This window comes from Calidris pugnax, unplaced genomic scaffold, assembly GCF_001431845.1.
Source record: "Calidris pugnax isolate Ruff unplaced genomic scaffold, ASM143184v1 scaffold2, whole genome shotgun sequence".
Classification (NCBI taxonomy): Eukaryota; Metazoa; Chordata; class Aves; order Charadriiformes; family Scolopacidae; genus Calidris; species Calidris pugnax.
The window spans coordinates 2,867,586-2,884,666 of NW_015090766.1; the positions used below are offsets into that span (position 1 = coordinate 2,867,586).

At 38.8% G+C, this 17,081-nt stretch overlaps 1 protein-coding gene across 2 annotated transcripts in view; it reads right to left on the bottom strand.

The window, feature by feature from the left end:
* Positions 1-16,167, bottom strand: part of HSD17B3 (hydroxysteroid (17-beta) dehydrogenase 3) — a 23,931-nt gene extending 7,764 nt beyond the window's left edge. For both annotated transcript variants that reach the window (XM_014936149.1, XM_014936139.1), the window contains exons 1-5: positions 15,938-16,167; positions 13,806-13,852; positions 7,903-7,978; positions 1,248-1,355; positions 467-534 (exon numbers count right to left, since the gene is read on the bottom strand). In XM_014936149.1, coding sequence (XP_014791635.1) covers positions 467-534; positions 1,248-1,355; positions 7,903-7,978; positions 13,806-13,852; positions 15,938-16,091 — 453 coding nt within the window. In that variant the 5' untranslated portion in view covers positions 16,092-16,167. The remainder of the gene's footprint in view (positions 1-466; positions 535-1,247; positions 1,356-7,902; positions 7,979-13,805; positions 13,853-15,937) is intronic.
* Positions 16,168-17,081: the final 914 nt, after the last annotated feature.

Genomic DNA, 17,081 nt, shown 5'->3' on the forward strand with positions numbered 1-17,081 from the left:
CCCCCCCCCCCAAAAAAGGTAAATTGTATTTAAATGAGGTGTTTTTTTTGTTTTTTTTTTTTACATACCTAAGCAGTGGTGCCCCACAGAAAGTATGTTTTAATGATACTAACAAGAACTGAACGCTTCAGCTGTGGCTGTGACCAGACTGGACCCCATCACATTACCTGTGACCAGTGAACCAGAGAGGCTACTGATCCCTGCTATGAGGAGGAGAGCTGTGCTCTCCCCTCTACGGCAGAGCACATGCTGCAGGTGAGCTGAAATCTACCACTCTTTTTGTCTTGCAAGCTCTTCTGAGCTTTGCAAAACCAAATCAAAACACACTCCTTCAGGCCCAGTCCTTTTCCCACTCAACTGAACAAATAAGTTCTGATTGCAGCAGGGGCAGAATTTGTCCCTTGTTAAGTGGAATTACAGTTTCTCATTGTTATATTGGAAGTAGAAACCCACAGTGTAATCCTACCTCATCTATGTCTGGTCCATTAAGGAAACGGCATGGAAGAGGATTATGAAGCATTCCAACATTGTTAACTAATCAAAGGAAACATAATGATAAGAACCAAATCTAGACAAAGTGCATATTTCAGCTAGTCAAACAAATGGCATCTCCTTGAGACTCAAAAGCTTTTGAGCTCTATCTGATGAGAAATGCTGTTTAGCACTGGGTTTTGTTCTCACTGAAGACATTGGTACTGACCAGTACTGACTTCACAGAACAGAAAAACAGTCTATTGCTACAGTTTGGGGTTTTGTTTCCTTGTTTGTGTTTTGTTGTTGTTTCATTTGTTTCACTATTGAAAGCATGATTTTCTTAAAATAAAAACAAAAGCAAAACCCAAAACTTCCCCCCAAAACACGTTTTCATTGTTGCTATGTGGATCATACCAATTTGTGTTAGCCACAGGCTCATTTCATACTGAATATAAGAATTGCACACAGCTGTAAAACAACCAATAGCAAAAATTAATTCCTTGAGGCTAAACAGGGAATAAGTCACCCCACAAGCTGCTGTGAAGCAGCAGAAGAGATTTTACAGTAAAGAAGCCACAGTAGAGAGAAACAGGAAGACTTTGGAAAATTCTAATTCACTTTTGAAACTTCTTCATGATAACTAGTGCTCAAACACATTGGGCAGCTGTACGCTTGGTTTTAAGTGCTGGTTAACAAGTTGCTATAAGACATCATTCATACAATTCTCTTTTTAATCACTGCAACCATAAAATTAAGAGACTTCAGTGACTCACCCAGAACACCAATATCCAGGCCTTGAAGACTTTTTTCTATGTCTTCGTATACCGAATTTTTGGTGAAATCAGCTTGTATAACCTTCACCTTTTGACCTGTGGCTTGCTCTGTAATTAGGAAGAAAAAAAAATACAAAGCCCCTTTGCATCTACCCAGAATAAGGGAAAGCTATAATTAAGTAATGAAACAATCAGATGTTTTATTTAGTAAGGTCTGCTGTACAGTAAAAAATTGTTTCAACTTTTTTTGCTGTAAGAAAGATCAAAACACAAGCAAAACACACATTTTCAAGGATATGGCCTAGCAAATATAGGACAAAGCTATGCCCTGAAATCAATGCAAATTCCCTCACAAAAATCTAAACACCATTTAGTCCTTCAGTAAGAAAAATATATCCCCAAAATGAACAACACAGGACCTCTTCCCCTGGTTATCATAATATTTATAAATTAACATTGTCAGCATATGTTAGACAAGTGAATGTGGATGCCAGATCCCTTACATAAGCTTAGTTTTGCAGAATTCTTTTAAAGTGTTTTCATGTATAAGATGAACATTTTAACAAGCAGAGCTTATCTTTTCCTCTAGGAGGAGAGGAAAACAGGGCTGGATGTGATACAATATTTTTCTGCATTATTTTCAAAAACTTTTCTCCTATTTGGACATTTACAGTCCCATAGACTGAACCTTCCCTGGGATTTTGCAGGACCAAAAGGCATTTAAGGGAGGGGATAGCTTAAATTTTACGAGGTCAATGTATACAGAAAGGAAAGGGAAATGTGTTTGATTTTTGCAGTGTCATTGCTATGCAGGAGTGGAGCCCAGCTGTACATTGCCATTTTTCTTAGCATTTGAATTATTTCTGTTCATATTTTCAACAAAGTTTCATGACAAAAAGAGGCGGAGGCCTTTACTTACTCATTTTAAATGCAAACTTATCCTGTAAAGAGGCCCAGTAAGGTCTCTTCTGACTAGATGTTCATATCATAAATTCTTGCCACTAAACCTGGTTTCAAGTTTTATGGGCAACTTGAAATCCAGATGAAGTTTGCTGAAAAAGTGACAAGCAAGCTTGGAAATACCAGTAGATGATGGGATTGCAGACTCACTGCAAGTGGCAGGAATTCAGGTGCATTTGGATGATAGAAAGTTTCCTGTTTGGGAAACTGTCTCTGTTTGGAGCCTGATTTTATCATGCAAGTGGCAGGGAGAATTAGCTTGAATAGGAATCAGACTCACTAATTTTCACCCAGAAATCTTGCCTCATCCCTTGTGTATATTCAGAATTTAGGAAGATGTTCTTGCTCCAGCTCCCACAGGAGAGCAAGGCTGGCAGAAAGCTGGATTTGGGTCCAGTGGGTCAGTTTGCAACAAAACAGGGCCTGGATTGGAGGGTGAGTGGAAGTTGTTGCCTCCTTGCCCATTGCTACATTGCAAGCGTTGACCACTTCACACTACTCAAGTAACACAAGTGGTCTGAGGAAACAGCAGATGCTCTGACTCCAGATAGGCTGCATCTTGTGTGCAATTTTAGAGGACATCTGTCTCCATGACAGAAGAAAGGAGGAAGGAGTGTCCTTTTTCTTGCCCTCTTTCCAAGCTGCCATTGTGTGTATAAAAAGGAAGAAACAGCCTTTGAACCCTCAACCTATAAAACCAACTCTAGTGGCAAATGACCCCTTAGTGGTCCCCAGCTAGGGGACTGGGACAACTATAAAGAGTAGGACATTGTGAGTGTAAATGCAGCAAAGGGAAAGAACAGAGCAAGAGCTGGAGAAGGCACCTACAGTGACCTTCTGATTGAAGAGCTCTATAAACAGAATAAGATGGTCTTAAAAAATGTAGTGGCGTTGTGGCCATCTTTCTTGTGAGCAATGAGAAGGGCAGCCAAAACTACAGCAATATAAAAATTATGATTAAACAAACCATTTGGACTTTCTCAGCATCCCCCTGTCCATACAGAACTGCACTGCTGCAACCAGCACTCTTGGCCAGCAAACAAGTACTACAGATGGCTTTCCTCTGTCTCATTTAAGAATGAAACAATATATTAAAAAACAATAAAACTATCATACTGATATATTAATTATCTAGGGACATCTCTTCAGAAAATGATAATAATTCTGCAAAGTAGAGAGTTGAAAAATAACTTCCAACGTTTCTTATGTTTCTCCCTGTCTGTGCCAATGATCTATGACAGTCTTTGAAGACACAAGTCATTTCAACTCTCTTTAAAAGTCCTAAGTATGCCAGAAAGCAAAAAGGCTAGGTTTTAAAACATCAGCACAGGTTATTGTTTTTTTCAAAAATGAAGAGAAAATCAGTTTAAGGAAAAATAAAAACTTGAACTGATTAGTTTAATCTGATGTGTTATGAAATGTATCATTAAGAAGGATACAACTCCTTCTGACCTCTGGTCACTGGGGAATCCCACTTGTCAGAAAGGATAATGTGCTGCCTTTTGAAATTTACCAAGAGGAGAATAAATCAGGATGAAGCATGAAGTTGGTTAGGACATGCATTCTGCCAGAAACTCTCCTTTTCCCTTTAGAGAGTTATGAACATCTCTGAAAACCTGAGGTAGCAAAATGAATGCCTGAGTGACAGGAGAACCGATGTTTGTAGAAAGAGGACACCCTTTTGAAGTACTACAACAAAATTTGAATATGAAGAGAGAAGCATTCAAGCTAAGATGGCATTCATATCCGGTGGAAATTTGCAGAGAGGAGGGCCAAATGAGAAGCTACTTTAACAACAGAAAGAGGTTTAAAAAAGATTTCAGACTGGGGAGAAAGAAAAAAGAATTATGTTAGATTATAAGGCACAAGTCTGGCTACTTTTTGAAAGTCTTTTGGAGAAATGTATCTCCTCAGAAATATAAGATAACTCGGTTTCAGAAATATCAGGAAAATAGAAAAGACACAAAAAGAATGACTGTAAAAGCAGAGCTGCAAAAGATGTTAGGAGGTACCAGAGAACACATACTCAGTGAAAAAAAAGCCATGGGAATTGTTAGTAGCTACCAGAGCACTCAGAACATTGGTCAAGGCCCTGAGGTGCCCTGTTACGTGGTAATGCATATTGGAAGAACAGTCCTGAGCAATAAGGTTTTACCCCAAGGGATCAGCAAGACACAACAGGCATTTTTAAGAGCCTTTGAGGATGAAGGAAGGAAGCACCAAGCCTGTATGCTAGTCCGTCATCTCAGCTTGCCACCTGCTTACCTCTTGGAGCTGGAAGGGCAAGGGCAAGAGGAAAAGGACACAGACACAACACAGCAAATTGGAAACTGAACCTCCAGCAGGGGAGTGACTGCCAAATGAATTAGCACCTTCACAGGCCTTAGCAGGAACAAGGCATGTTTGGCTCTGGATGTGGGGTGTTCTGTTTTACTCCATGCTTTTCTTCTATATTAACAGGAATAATTTCTGGAGGGACATGTGGACAAACTACTTTCTGCATCACCAAACCCAAACTCACTAACTGTGTACTCAGTCTAAACTAGTACAGCTGTATTTTCTACTGTTTTCTGAGAATCACAAACCTTACCTTTCCTTAAATGCAGATTTGTTCCTTTTCAAAGAAACCCAAACCAACAAACCAACCAAAAAACCCTACTCAAACCCCCCCCCAAAAAAAACCAAAACAACCAAATAAAAAAAATTCCAACCACACATTTTGTGAATAATTTTTATGTCTTAGAGAAGTGGGGTTTTTTGTTTAATTGGCATTAACAACCAAACAGTACAGACCCTGATCACATAAAGAGATCCTAAGATTTAACTTTTCAATCAGGACCTAGCTCTGCCTGTACAGCTTGCTTAGAAAATGTACGCATAAGAAATAAAAAAGGAGCGCAGTTAATAGCAGTCCATAATTTCTAATCTCCTAGTTTTATGGTTTGACCAATGTTTCACAACCACAGTACTAACTGTGTTAGATGAGCAGTATACCTGGTGTAACGGTCCCCTCTGTCTGCCCTCCACAAAACTTACTTTGTTATCTTTTATCTCATTCTAAAAGAGCTTTTCAGACAGAGTGGATGGAAATCTGTTTCTCAATTCCAGTGCTTCTTTAGAGAAACATTTTTCTTACTATAGATTTCTGCCTGCTCCAGCTCTGAGAACTGTTCTCAGGCATACCTGTGGCCCACAGGACTTGGAAAGGCAAACACTGAGATCTCTGAAATTACCCACAGTTTAGACTCCTTTAGTTTATATTATTCAGTATCCAAACTGAATGTGACAGTATGTTTAGGCAAACAATATCATCAGTTTGGGAAGGGAGGCAAGTCTTGTAATTACCATGTCCAACTGACTGCAGAAAGATGGGCAGTGTAAGAGTTAAGAAAAACGAAACAAGATGAACCTGTGCAGTTCTGCAACAAATTTACATAGCCTGCAACAAATTATTTTTTCTTTTCTCTCTCTCTGTGCCCTGATCTCCTTGCAAATTGGTTCAGGGTAATGATAGCCGCTTGGAGCAAGATTCTGCTGTTTAAGCAGTTTAGAAAGAAAAAGTCAGTGAGAGTTAGAAAGTTTAGAAAACAGTACAATCACTCTGGTTATGTTTCTGCTTCATTTTTGGTTTCTGTTGTTCATTTACTCACATAACATCACAGTAAGTTTAACTTTTCTTCCTTCCCAGTGACTGCTTAGCTTAATTACAGTAACACATGACTTTGAAAATTGGAATCAGTAGAACATTTGCAAAGCTTTAACATAACCCCACATCCAGAGCTCCCTGCTGATCTTAGTGGCCTCCAGGTCAGATAATCTATGCTTTTCATCACTATATCTTCCTCTCTTTCTGTTTGTCTGTGCCATCTTCTTGTTGTTATGTACTTATTTCCAACCTGACAAACTAAGTAACACATGAGTCACTCTGGGCTTCAGCCAAAACCCACTAAAAACAATGGAAAGATCTCACTGGGATTTACCACCAATCTCAGCAACTTTGGGGATGACTCTGTATTCCCAGAACCTGGCTGAACATCACATCACAGAAACTTGATCAGGGTAGCCTGAGCTCCTAGAGTCACACCAGCCACCTCCCAGCACCTTGGATTACACAAATAACACTGCTGCAGTTGGTGAACTTTCCTCACGTGAAAAGTCATGGGGCATTTTGCACAAGGTGTAGGAGTGTTTCAGCATAGGGTATCTTGGCAGTACCTTTCAGAACATGGCAAGTCCTTTGTTATGGGCTGCTATACAACTCAGCACAGTATAGCCTCCATTAGGAAAGTGGCCAGTGGACGGCCTTAAAATAAATCATAGTGCAGAGGAATTTACATTAGGTCATCTTTCCAGCCCTCCACTACTTTTTTTCTTTACTTGTTAGTCTCAGGAATCTTATTGTTTTCTTTGTTTGCTTCTGATTATAATTTACAATGCAAAGAAACTATAAAAGCGCTTAAGCCTTTTTTTTCTTCAGGTTTCTATTATTGTAATTCTTTCACATTTAGCTGCAAAGAAATGTAACAATAACACCAGAGCTGACCAAATTCCCACAGAAAATATTTTTTTATGGTTATTTACTTAAGAGGGGTTAGTGTAGGCCATATTTACATTAATCTCACGGATATGACTGCTTGTAGAGGCTATTCAGGGAGTTGGTACTTTCCTCCTCTAACAGCCCTTGCTTTACAAGGGAAAACGAGTCTATAGCTGGAAAAGAAAAAAAAGGGAGGGAAAATGGACAGAAAATTTCAGGGTCCAATCCTTGATTTTGGTAGCAGCAGGTTGAGAAGTTACAGACATTTTCACCCACTTCAAGTCTGCCACGTCCCTGAGAGATGCACTGCTTTGTATCCTGGAGTTGATGCTCTGTTAGAGTCAGCTGCTGAGCCCGCTTAAAGGCAAGTCTTTCTGACAGAGGTGAAGTCTTGGAGTGACACATGCTTAGCTCAAGGAATCTCTTAGATAGAAGCCACATATAGAAAAAGTGACAGTGGGAAGAATAATCTTTATTACAGCCATCTTTGAAAGCAATGGATGATATACATTCATTTGACTCCTAGAGAAATCCTAACAGTCAATCTTAGTGTATTTAAACAACCCATTCCCCAGTGTAAATGGCTAATTTCCTTTGAAGAAAAGAAAGGGAATATTAATTTGAAAGGCACACTATTTAACTGCTTTATTGAAAGCCAAATGTAACTTGAAAACCTTTGAAAACCAACCAAATGAACCAAAACCAAACCAGCTACCTTGATTTCATTTTAACTCTTCCTTTGCTATGTTCCAAGAACAAGCCTAAGGGTAACCTTATTTGCCCGAGCACAAGCTGCTTCACTGATCCCCCTGACAGCTCTAGTATTACAATCTCCTTTGCCTGTATTTGCAGATTTTAAGGGCAGATGAAGCCAATAAAGAGCCCACATTCACTTTTTTTATCAAACCCATTGCACTGGGTTTGATATGATATGATTTGGAATGATAGCGTGTATTTTTGAAGTTATCCATGACTAGAAGGGTTCAAGCAACACAGTAATGTGAAAACCTACTTGTAGTGTTGCAGTATAGCTGGGGTTATATCTGTAGCAATATCTGGGGTCCTACAGTACTAGATACTGTACCAAGGGAAGAGACCTCCAGACCCCTGTAAAGCCAGCCTGATAAATGGGAAGATAAGTTTGAGACAAACACTTACCAACTTCAGAGGCTACTCTCTGCAGTTTTTCAAGAGTTCTGCTTATCATAACTATATTTAATCCACGCTTAGCCAGCTACAAGACAAAAATATAAAAATTGTTAGAAAGCAGGGACAAGAATGTTTCAATTTTTTCCCAGTTTCACAATAAAAGCAATTGTGGATTTTTTAAACTGCTTTCCTTCACCTGGCATCTGCCTAATGGGTAAACAACAGATATTAAAACCAGGCGAAATAATAATCAGTCTTCTAACAATCTTCCAAAACACCTCCTTGGACCCTTACAAGAAAAATATACTGGACAACAATCAAACACCAATAATATGAACAATAATAAATAATATGAGCCAATTTCAAATGAATGAAAGACGGCAGGGAAAGAAAGCAACGTGACATTTCCCAGAAACATATTTTTATTTCTACTTGGATTTCGGAGGCCAAATATGTTGATTACTTCCTAGTCATTTTACAACATCACCTTCCATCCTCACATTTTTTTTTATCCTGAGGAAGTAGATTAAGGATATTGAATTGAAAGCTCACGAGTTTGAAGGGATTTGAACTTTTTTCATATTTTTTAATAGAAATAAAATCTGATGCAGGTCAGATGGATAAATTTTAACTGTTTTTTTCATTAGATGCAAACTAAAAAAAAGAAAGAAACCAAGGAAAAAAGGAGAAGTCCACTCAAAATACAGTCACACACATTTATATCCACAGAAATGCTAGCAATACTTGAAGTTTATAGCTGAGAACACTATTTAACACAGCAGCCTGTTTATAGAGAGTTTGGTATTACCATGTGCAGAACAAATGCAGAACAAACAAAGAATGTTCCTGAGGCCTCCCATTCCCATCAATTAAAGAGTTTTAGGCAAAGCCTGAGAGAGAAACACAGCCCCAGCTTTTGAAGCTAAGTTATTAACAGGTGGAAGCTGAATGGATTTGTGTGCATAAAGAGAGGAAAGATAAAGCTTAAACTAGAAAAATGCTCTTGAGAGCAAGGAGAAAGAGAACTAAATTAGTCAGCACAAAAGATAAAGCCAATGTTGCCTGAAAGTACCAGGTTTGCTTAGAAGAAGAAACTAGCCCACAAAGGCCACACACTGAAGACTCATTCATTTCCATAGCTGACTCCCTTCAGGGCTTTCTCCTTAAACCTGTTTGAGGGAAACAGTTTGTCCTGTTGGGCTCTTCTGAAACAATGCAGAGAATGTTAAGGAATAAGGACCTTTGATCAAAAATTTGCTACATTGAGAGTACAAGAGGCAGACTGTCCATTAAAGGCATCAGCCACAACCATTTGCATTTTCAGCACAAAGACCTTGTTCACAATTGTGTGCTTTTGGAGACCCTCTAACATAACTGGCATAAGAGACCTGCACAGGCTTCAGGATTTTCGAAAGCTTGTTTCAAGGACTCCGTTTGAAGCTTTCAGGAAGAAAACTCTAATTGCCTACATACTGGCAGATTTCCCTTTGTTCACAATGAGCATGACTCAAGCCATTTCCAATCAGAGACAGAGTCTCCGTTTCCATGGTCACTTGCTCCTTTCTGCCATTTGGGGGTGTTTGGATGGGGTTTATTTTCATTTTTTAGAAGGCAGAAATCCCTCCTAAACATAACTAAAAAATTATTCCTGTTGCTACGATTGCACTGTATTACAGCTAAAAACCATGTTTGTGGCAATCTTATAAAATTGTTAAACATCAGGTGAGAGGACTCTCCCTTGTTGCTCTATACCAGACTAACCAGAAGTATAAGGCTGTAGCAGCCATTTCTCAAGGCAGAAGAGGTTAAACACCTGACTATTCTTTTTTGCTTCCTTACCCACATAGAAAATTTGCATCCTTTTCAGAAACAGGTCTTGTAGGACATTGTAACTGCCATGAAATTCAAATGCACCCTCAAGCAAACAAAAATAACTGTGCTTAGAAAATAATTTCCTGGCCATCCTGATTTAACCTGGAAAGGTTAAACCAGGTTTAACACTACCACCTTTCGAATAATGGTAACTTGTAGTGTAGACATCTTCAGCACAAGGCATTTTCCAAACATACAAAGGCTGTGATGTTAAAGGATGGTATTTCCCCTCACAGTTAAGAATAAGGACTGGCTCCTAGCACTGTTTAACATGAACTTGCTTGTGTTAGGAAATCCTGACTCCCAGTGGCAAAGGACTCAAATGCTCTTGAACCTCAATCTGCCAAAACGTAAGATTATCCCCGTCTCAAACCATAACAAATTATGACAATTTAGCATTTAGAAATGGGGCTAACAATGAAGAAAGATCAAGCAGAATATGCGTTCTGGAGTCTCATAAACTCAAGGTTAAAAAGTTGAAATGTACATTAAATTAGTGTAAAGTCATTCTGCATTTTCTAGCGTATTTTTGCAGCTCAGCCTGAGGTGAATTTTTAAACAATAAAGCTTAATGAAAGGCAAGACACAGGTTTTAGATTCAAACCATGCATGTAATTACTACAGTTACCCTGACAAATTGGATCTCTACATGGATCATTAGATGTAATAATTTAAAATCCCTAATAGTGCTTTAAGGATTCTGCAGCCATCTACTGTAAATTTCTACCTATTAAAAAGAGATTATTTTCTTCTGTATCTTCTTATTCTTCAGGAGTGTGCTGATATGACCGCAGTGCTTCACCCTTTTTTTTTTCCTTGCGTGGGTTTCAGACCTCTCTCTATGATTCAAGTGTTTGAACCTTTTTAGCACCAGGAGACCAGGAATGAGATGACAAGGCAGAAGGATTCTGCAATCTTTCTGCTAGCTCTTCACCTGTGTAATGCATGTAGAATAGCAGTATTTCCAGAAATAAATCCAAGACCAAGTGGAGAAATCTTTGCATATTAGTTGATATTAGAATATCTTCCTGGAGCAGGAAACAGCAGATCATATTTAGCTTGTATTACACTGATGGTAGTACTAAGAACAATATCAGGAAATGGAACAAAGGTTTAAGATTTGAGAAACTGTTGTATTAACAAATGAATGTGGTCCCTGTCTCAAAACAGTCTGTGACAACACTGACTAGACACAAGTGCTGGCCTGATTTATAACAGAGTTATGAATTATTAACAGTAACAAAAATGGTGAGCATGTGAGCCACCAACAACCTGCTTGTGCCCTGACATGAGATTGAAAGTACGCAGAAGCTAAACTGTAAATCTCAGAGTATGGCATTGCCTTGTCCATCAATGCAGTATGTTTGAGATGCTAGGTCAGTAAAAGATGCTAATACAGATCTATAGATATTACATGAGGAAAACCTAACAAAGAAGACTGCACCACTACCTGAAATGCTAAGAGCTGAGTAGAGATTTGACAGACTAGCAGCACACTCAGAGTTGACTTGGTTTTGTTCCTTGCTATAAGTCTGGTAAGTCTAAACCCCATTAGCCCAAGAACTAATGGACCAAATTTTTGAAATAAGTATAGCAAAACAGATTCAAAATCCCAGTACTTTGACATCACAGCAGTCAGCTAAAAGTTCAGGGTCTTTATGCTCAAGAATGCCGGTCCTTCAGAGTCACCCTGATGTGCTAGAAATACAGACAGAGCCTTCATGGAAGCCTGGACATTCATGCAGAAGAGGATGAGCTCAAGTTTTGTGTGTGCTTGCCTCTCAACACAAGCTCAGGAAACTAAAGACACAATAATTTGCTCTGAAAAATCTGTGTCTTGATATCAACAAAGTACTGTTCTGAGACCTCACAGCCGCAAGGCTCTTCATGCAGCACCAGCTCTTGAGTTTAACAGACTTTGCAGAGACCTGTATCTAGCCATAAACCTTGGAAACAAGGGTACTGAACCAGTAAATAATGTAATCTTTGCATTGATCTCACTCTGCTAGGTTTTACCAAATGAACGCCTACTGGGATTTCCACATAGAACACTGAACAGAGGAAGTCACATCACACTTGCCTTCCAAAACACAAGAATTGTTCTCCTTAGTCTCTTGTACCATGTACTACAAAGTGTGGAGACCTTACATTAGTTGTGAATCATTATCAGCCCATGCATGAGCTCAGTGTCAGAAAGAAATTCGTCACTTGGTGTCAGAGCTCAAACTCTAGAAGAACGGACACTGTGACCATCAAACAAGGCTTGCCTTCACAGCAGCCCATAACACCAGAGGAAACTGTGCCAGAAGAACATCAGAAAATTTTGTACCCTGACATGAGATCAGCAAGACAGCAGTGCTGAGCCAGAAACTCCAAAGACACACAGATATTAAAATGGCAGGGTCAGATTTATTTATCCACAAGCCACACATAAGTGTGTGTTTGACCAAGATGACGTGCCAAGCTATGAACTCATATGGTGTGGGCTTGGGATCTGCCCCACAGAGCAGTAGCTGAGCACAACTCCAATCAAAGGGACCACCTGGGGAGGAAGGTACATCTCAGCCTGGATAAAGCTCATTCTTAGTCATCCCACGCAAGCCAAAAATAATGAACAAATATTCCACAAAACCTAGCCAGTTCCAGGCAAGATTTTTTTTAAAAAAAAACAACACGGTAGTTGTTTTATTTTTTCTCATGGTATAAAGCAGTCATTTGCATGCTATAGCTGGCCTTTTAAATGGGATTTACTCTTGCATAATGCACATAGCACAAAAGAAGCAGAACAATGACAGAGGCTCTAATCTAGACATTCACAGGTTCCTGCAGTCTTCACATGCATAAAATTTTAGCACCTGCTTACACACAAAGTCAGTTCAGCAAGCTGCATGTGCCGATGACCACACCCAAAGGCATGGTGTTAAATAAATGTTTAAGCATTTCTGATGATTCTTCACCTGTCTCAATCCCATCCCATTTACCCTTAACCTATGTATTCATCAGACCCTTCCCATTTGCTCTTCACTACAGTAACTCAGCGAGTAAACAGAAGGCAACATTTTCCCTTCTCTCCCACGGAAGACCGTGTGATCTGTATCACAGTTATGCCAGATGTTAAACTTTAATACCTCGTATTTGTCTTTGTGCTTCCTACATTCAATGCACTTTTGAAAGTAGTTATTATACTGCCATTCCCAGTAATGAAAATCGTGAGGTGGGGACTTACCCAGTACATACACTTAAAAAGATTAGCCTAAAAATCCTGCAAATTAATTCAAAAGCCAACTCATTTTCCTTTCCTGTGAGATACGTTTTATAATTTATGAGCAGAAGACATCACATCTAAACTCTTGCATATTACAGGCTGCTAATTTTCTCCTGGTCACTTCAGCCCTGAAGACAACAACTCATGTTTCATTGTTCTTTAGTGTCTATAAAGGGACACAGTTTTGAATGAAGACACCGAAGAGAAAATCTACTGTTCCGTCATTACCACTAATAGCAAGGCTGGTACGAGACAGTACAAGGCCACTTCTACCTTCAATTAAACCATTAGGTTTCTTTACAGTTTCCATAAGTTGTATTTTTTATTCATTTATACAAATTTCTCCTTTATTTGTTATTTCAGATACATCTTTCAAAATGTGTTTGCAAGTGTAAAGGTTAGAAAATTACATTTTGTGTGTTAATGCTGGACCACCGAAAGTCAAAAAGCAGATTAGCTTGTGAAACTGGGGAAAAAAAGGACAATTTAGGAGACTTCCTACCCTGGACAGACAATGTGAAATCTTTAGAATTACTCATTTTATTTCCTTGGTCTGATAAGACCATTGAGGTATGAATGACTTTCCTCTGAAATGCAGCAGCAGTTTCCCTTCAGAACTTGATTAATGGTGGACATTCAGGGGAGAAGGATTAGCACCCTGTTTGTCACAGTGCTTTTGAATCCTAGAGCAATTTAACTAATTTGCAGAAACTGATGAAGCAGTAACAATTGCCATTTTGTTAAAATAAACTTAAGGATAAATAATCTGTCTTACCTCAAAGGAATACGCTTTTCCAAGGCCATCTCCTGCTCCTGTGACCACTGGAGGAAGTAAAAAGAAGAGGGATTGTATTTAGAGTTTTGCTTTGACTTGTTCTTTCTTGACTTCTTTAATCCTCACTATTTGTGTTTCTTGAACATTGCAACCTAAATGCTTCTACTAAAGGACAGAATCAGTCTCTTAAAAAATGTATTTTTTCATGACCTTGTCATCTTTTTATTACTTCATTTAGCACTTTTTGTCTTCGAAGCAAATCCTTCCCCACAGTAATCTGTCTAATGCAGTAGATAATTATTACTCTCATTTTCTGTGGGGTCAACAACAAGCAACAAATCAACCACCTAAGCAACAATTGCCTCAGCAACAAATGAGCTGCCTGAGAGATGGTAGAATTTTCTTCCATATACATATTTTTACAAGTTCTGCTTCGCAATTTTGTCACATATGCTGGTAGCAGAATGGTAGGAGTTAAGAACTAGTTGAGTATTTCTCACAGAAGAAATCAGTTTGTAAGAAAACATATAGCAGATTTTCCACCATCTAGAAAAAGGTCTCCTTCCGTGCCGTCCTACTCAGTTTACATTCAGATTTAGTGTTGCTGGGAAAATAAACGAGCTTTGGCATTTGTAAAGCACCATGAACTTTAAATGTTACACAACCAAATAGCAAAGACGAACTACAGAAAGAAGATCCTTATCAACTTAGAAATAAATAAATTAATTAATGAGAAAAGCATCTAAGTAATTTCAAGCTAAACCTGGCATGTTATCAGAGCAAAACAGAAAATTAGTCCATGTTGAAAAGGTGTAGAGTAAGGACTTTAAAATTGCAAGATACACTGGGGAAACAAGGTGATTTTGAACGGCTAGGTTTGCTAGCAACAGAAGAGTGATTACTCTCTCATTTCACAGAGAAAAGAGACCCCTCAGTGAAGCAGCAGTGGATCTTCAGCTTTTTAGCAGACCCGCAGATGGTATCATCTGCTGGAAGTCTGCTGGGAAACAAGCTTCTACCTGCCAACTTTAATTTCCATGATTCTCCAGGATCTCGTGCCACGATACAGCAAATCATGCAAGCCTGATGAATTTTACAGGGCCCCCTAAGACTTTCTGTTTACAAAAGGACAGCACATAAAAGGTCCACTGAAGGAAACAAGTTTCTCAACCTCAAGCGGAAACAAGGATCTTACACAGAAAGTTCCCCATCCTGCTTCTCACCCCATGCACAGAATGGACATCCTTGCCCCACTTAAATCAAAACGAGACCTACATATTGCTTCAGTAGCAGCTGGTATTCGGGCAGGTCTTGTGCACAAGGGTTTCATTTCTTATTAACCTGCTGTGAGATGTGCTCATTTAGCACATATTCATTCCAGTCACAAGAAGTCTAATGCAAGGGAAAGGAACGAGGCACAAGTGTACTGTTCGGGTCACTTCTTATCAAGATGACATTCTCATTAGTGACATCTGCAGCCCAGAAACCGTATACCTGTTCATTCTTGTTTCACACTGATAATCTAACAATCTAACAGTAGGAGGAAAAAGATGTTTATTAAACATTTCTGTAATTTTATGAGAATGTGTAGTATATTTCAAAAAGTGCTGCCAAGCTGCAGCCCTTGATGTTTTTAGGCTAGAGTAGATTTGGCTGGTTAATGATACCATTAAAGATAGGTCACCAGTTTGGAAAAGACACACTGGACCAACATTTCTGGGAACAAACAAAAGTTGCTTTGAGAGGTGGACACCGTATGCTACAAATAAACTACTTGCTTCACATATCAGGAAACTGAAGATACAAACAATGCTATTAAATCTAAAGCATTTGCAGTAGAGAAAAAAAATCACAGATAGGAATGGGGGGAGAATTCCCACCTACACACCGGGTGTGTGAGCTATTACGAGTCTGACTACTTTTCTATTTTCCCCAAGTATGCAAAACCTTCAGGCTTATAAAACTGAAGTTACAAGGTAAAAACAAAGAGAAATTAAACAAACCACACCTAGTGGCAACTGGGTTTTTTTCTGGAGGGACAGGGTACGGAAATGCAAAGAAAGCCAGTCCCCATTAGTCATGTAACAATCCACTACTCAATTACAAGAAGAAGGTGAAGAGGTTTCCTTTACCTGCCCATTTTCCCAGCGATCGAAAGAAAGTCTCAGGCAAAGCACTCCAGACACGTGGGAAAATATATTTCATGAATCTGATGCATTTTACCAGAGCACAGAAACAGATCAGACCCCCAATAAGAGTGAGTAGCTGGTGCTGGAACGCTTCCATGGTGAGCGAAGGCAGTGAGCTAGTATGAATCAGTCGCTCTCCCGCCGGGAAATGCCTCTTCCCAGCACACTGTTAGTCCCTGAGCACTGGCAGAGAAGTGAGAAATCTAAGCAAATCACGTGATTTTCTTTTTCCAAGGAACTTCCAGGGCTTAGATTAGAATAGCAACTCTACATTGCACCCAGATTTGTAAACTACTGAAAAAAATCCAAACTAAACAATGCTTGCTTTAGAGCAAACGTTTCACTGCCTTTCTGAAAACTACTCAAGAACGAAAAGAAAAAAAAGAATGTTATTGTCATTGCTTAGGATTCATAGAGACTAAAGATGGATCTAAATCAAAATTCTGGATAAGAATACTGCAAACCTTGGGGATAGCACACACCAGCACTACTTCTTACAGTGTTGAAGAGTTAAACTCTAGTCCAGATACTTCTACTGCAAGTTGACACCAAACTTGTGTGGAAAATAGATTTATCTACAAATTCGAAAACAAAACAATGAAAGGTTACTAAAGTCTCGTAATTATTTCTATACAAAGATATAACTTTTCAAAGAGTTTTCTGAAAACTCTTTATGGCCGTTTCACAAATGCTGTGATTCTGGCATGAAAAAGAGCAGTAATATATTAACAGGGAATAGGAATTTCAGCTTTTCTCAACAAAGTATGTTTGAACTAGTATTAAGGTTGAAGACATGTATCAAAACCTTAAGGGGAAAAATGCTTACAAGAACAGTGTCTCACTGCAAAGCAAAGATGAAATCAATGAAATTCAGACTTCAAGGGATTAAAAAAATATTTAAAAGTTAACATATGGAATTTCTCAGGGAAGGCACAGAAACAACCTTCATTCTTCTTCATAGTGGCAATTTTTACACTGGAAGAGGAACACTGATGCTTACATATGCACTTAGGACAAAATAAAATTTGTCTAAATATTTTAATTACATTCTTCCACATTGAAAATGAACCATCATTAAAATTTAACC